General features: G+C 46.4%; 1 protein-coding gene across 1 annotated transcript; it reads left to right on the top strand.

Moving 5' to 3' along the window:
- Positions 1 to 584: 584 nt before the first annotated feature.
- LOC109408999 (dipeptidase 1-like) lies at positions 585 to 2,557 on the top strand (the record flags this gene model as incomplete). Its single annotated transcript, XM_062856035.1, is given in 3 exon segments — positions 585 to 759; positions 1,199 to 1,959; positions 2,040 to 2,557. Coding segments are annotated over 3 exon segments (1,295 nt in total), but the record flags the coding sequence as incomplete, so codon positions are not given.
- Between the last annotated feature and the right edge of the window lie 676 nt (positions 2,558 to 3,233).

Below are 3,233 nucleotides of genomic sequence, written 5' to 3'. Positions count from 1 at the left end.
AGTACATGACCACTTAACGCATTTTGATTAATTTGTCAAAGCAAACGGATTTTTTGACTAATGTTTTGTTATCAACTCATTGGATTTTAGATAATTAGACTGCAATCAAGCAATTTGTTTCGTTAATTTGAAGATTTACAGTGAAAATACAAGGTGCTCATTATGCCCCGCCTACCCCTACTGGCCAAAATAGAAGCATTGTCGCAGTTTTGGCCATATTCTCAGCTTTGGTTTCGATTTTGGCCAATCACGTGTATTTCTTATGGGAGTGGCCAAATTAGAAGCACCCTGGCCAAAATAGATATATGGAAGCTGATTTTTTAGGGATTTTTTTTTTGCTTCCAGTTTTTAATCAAAATGTATGGTTTTCACAGCTGTAATCATCATATTATATTAGAATCTACTAGTAAAAAATAAATTTAGTTCGTAACAGGCTGAATACCGCACTATGGCCAGAACTCCGGGCTGGCCAAAACTGAAACTTATACCCTATGCGATTCTTTTTTGCGCGAACTCTCCACCGTGTGAAACAGAATTATTGAGTGTGAAAGGAAGATAAAGTTCTTACTTTTACATATTTCCAGCCCTCTCGAACCGGAAAATTCTCGCCGCAACGGTCATCGGCCTGGTTGCGATAGTGGCAGTGGCCATAGCAGTACCACTGGCCGTCAACTCAGGCGACGATGACGACGGAAAAGCTGCCAAACAGAATGCCTTCTTCGGTCGTACCGTGCTCGATGAAGTGCCACTTATCGACGGGTAAGTATTTACCTACACACATATCACATCACAACCCATTCAACATCGGACGGTTCATCCCCTATCGCTCAACCGTTAATCCTTAACCGTTATGTGTCCGACATACTTTTTGCTTTTTTCTACACCGTGCTTTTTAAATGGGCGCTGGGTACCCGGGTACCCTGTCGGACACATAAGGTTTAAGTAAGTTGCAACAATGCTATTATAAAATGCACGATGTTCGTTCTAATCGCACACATTTCTTCATAAACTGAAGAAATCTTTGACATAGAATCAAATGTTATTGTCGTTACTTTTTCTTCCGGCATTCGCATTAAATGACCAACTCACTGACGTTTGCCGTTTCTTTTAAGCTCAATGCTGACTGTCTTTTCAACACTTCCGAACGTTCAAAACTACCACTACTTTTCTTTCAATCGCTTATCATTATCATCGACAGGCACAATGATTTACCGTACAATCTGTACAGCTTCGAGCGCAACCGAATCAACGATTTCAACTTGGATCGGGACCTGAAGGCCGATCCCAAGTGGGGTAATTCCAAGAGCAGCCACACGGACATCCCGCGTTTGCTGGAGGGCAAAGTGGGTGCCCAGTTCTGGGTGGCTTATGTGTCCTGCACCACGCAGTACAAGGATGCGGTGGAGCGTACGCTGGAGCAGATCGACGTCATCAAACGGATGGTCGCCCAGTACCCGAAGTACATGAAGTACGTGACGTCGGCCGATGGAATCATGCAGGCGTTCAAGGAGAAGAAGATCGGCTCGCTGATTGCCGTGGAGGGTGGCCACTCGATGGATTCCCGTTTGGCGATGCTCAGAATGTTCTACGAATTGGGCGTCCGTTACATGACGTTGACGCACACGTGTAACACCCCGTGGGCGGACGCCTCTCCGGTGGATGGAAACAGTACGGCTGTGCTGAAGAACGTCACCGAATGGGGCAAGAATGTAATCTGGGAAATGAACCGGCTGGGGATGCTGATCGACGTTTCGCACGTCAGCCACGGAGTGATGGTAGATGTGCTGACGGAAACCAAGGCGCCGGTTATTTTCAGTCACTCCTCGTCCCATCAGGTGTACCCGCACCACCGTAACGTTCAGGACGATGTGCTTAAGATGCTGATCGATAACAACGGGATCATCATGGTGAACTTCTACACTTCGTTTATCGGAGGGAAAACTATTGATTATGTTATACGTGAGTATTTGAATTATTTTATAAAATCTAAACGCATACAAACCCCAAGATGACTATGAGCGTTATTTTTACGTCAACAGATCACCTGAACTACATCAAATCGGTTACGGGCCCGGACCACATTGGCCTGGGTGGAGATTACGACGGTGTCGATAGTACCCCGGAAGGCCTAGAGGACGTCTCCAAGTATCCGGATTTGTTCGACATGCTGGCGAACGGGGCCTACACCAATGGAACCACTTTCGAGCCTTGGAGTCGTGACGATCTACAGAAGTTGGCCGGACTGAATTTGTTGCGGGTGTTCCGCGAGGTTGAGAAGGTTCGCGATACGATGGCGAAGGTCAGTCCGTATGAGGATTTGATCCCGTACCAGGAGTTTGTCGACGCGGGAGTGGAAGATCAGCCGTGCATGAGCGATATGGAGATCCACAAAAGCTAGTTGGGCTTGGAATGGTCATCAAATAGGATTTTATAATTTTGATTGTTAATTTTAACTTGTTTTACAGAGCAGAGGCTATTTGTAGTGGTTGTTGTACTAATACACACATTTATTATACATAGTATAATGGGGCAGAATAAAGATCAAAATTGTCCACTACTTACGGTCTTAGAATACATGTGTCACAGATTCGATTTCCATCAGATCCGCGCAAATGTCGTCAATGCGGGAACCGATCTTCTTCGCCACCTCCTGCTTCTCATTGGCCGGTAGGTTCAAAAACGTCCAAATCAGATCTCCGTCGACGACGCAACGGGCCGGATTGATCGGGAGTTTCTTAACGGTTTTAATCGTACGGAACGCTTTCGGGTTCAAACCACACAGATGCGGACTGTGCGTCATCAGGACGTTCTGCAACATGAACAATCGGCGGTAGGTCTTTTCCGGCAAGGGCAGAACGTAACCGACGCCTCCGTCCAAGGTGGCAAAATACGTCGTATGCTTGTATTCGTAGTTGCTGTTACGTTTGTAATCCATCTCGTGGAAATCGCACTGCACCCGGAACATGGTGTTGATCTTTTGTCCCACGTGATAATCGCATTTTCGCAGCAGTCGTTGGCCTCCAAAGGACTCACGCGACTCCGGTTGGTACATGTAGGTGATGATGTTGCTCTGCTCGTCCGACACCAGGAAACCCAGATTGTAGTTGTCCACGATGTACTCGATTTGGAACACGTTCAACGGCTGGTAGTCACGAGATACCAGCGAAAGGGTGCGGTAATCTTCTTGGAAGCGCAGCAAACTGACCGATTTGTAAACGTCCGCCACCAGAATA

This window comes from Aedes albopictus, chromosome 3 (genome assembly GCF_035046485.1).
Source record: "Aedes albopictus strain Foshan chromosome 3, AalbF5, whole genome shotgun sequence".
NCBI classification, from domain to species: domain Eukaryota; kingdom Metazoa; phylum Arthropoda; class Insecta; order Diptera; family Culicidae; genus Aedes; species Aedes albopictus.
The sequence above is the reverse complement of the archived record's forward strand: the minus strand, read 5'-3'. Positions and strand labels throughout refer to the sequence as shown.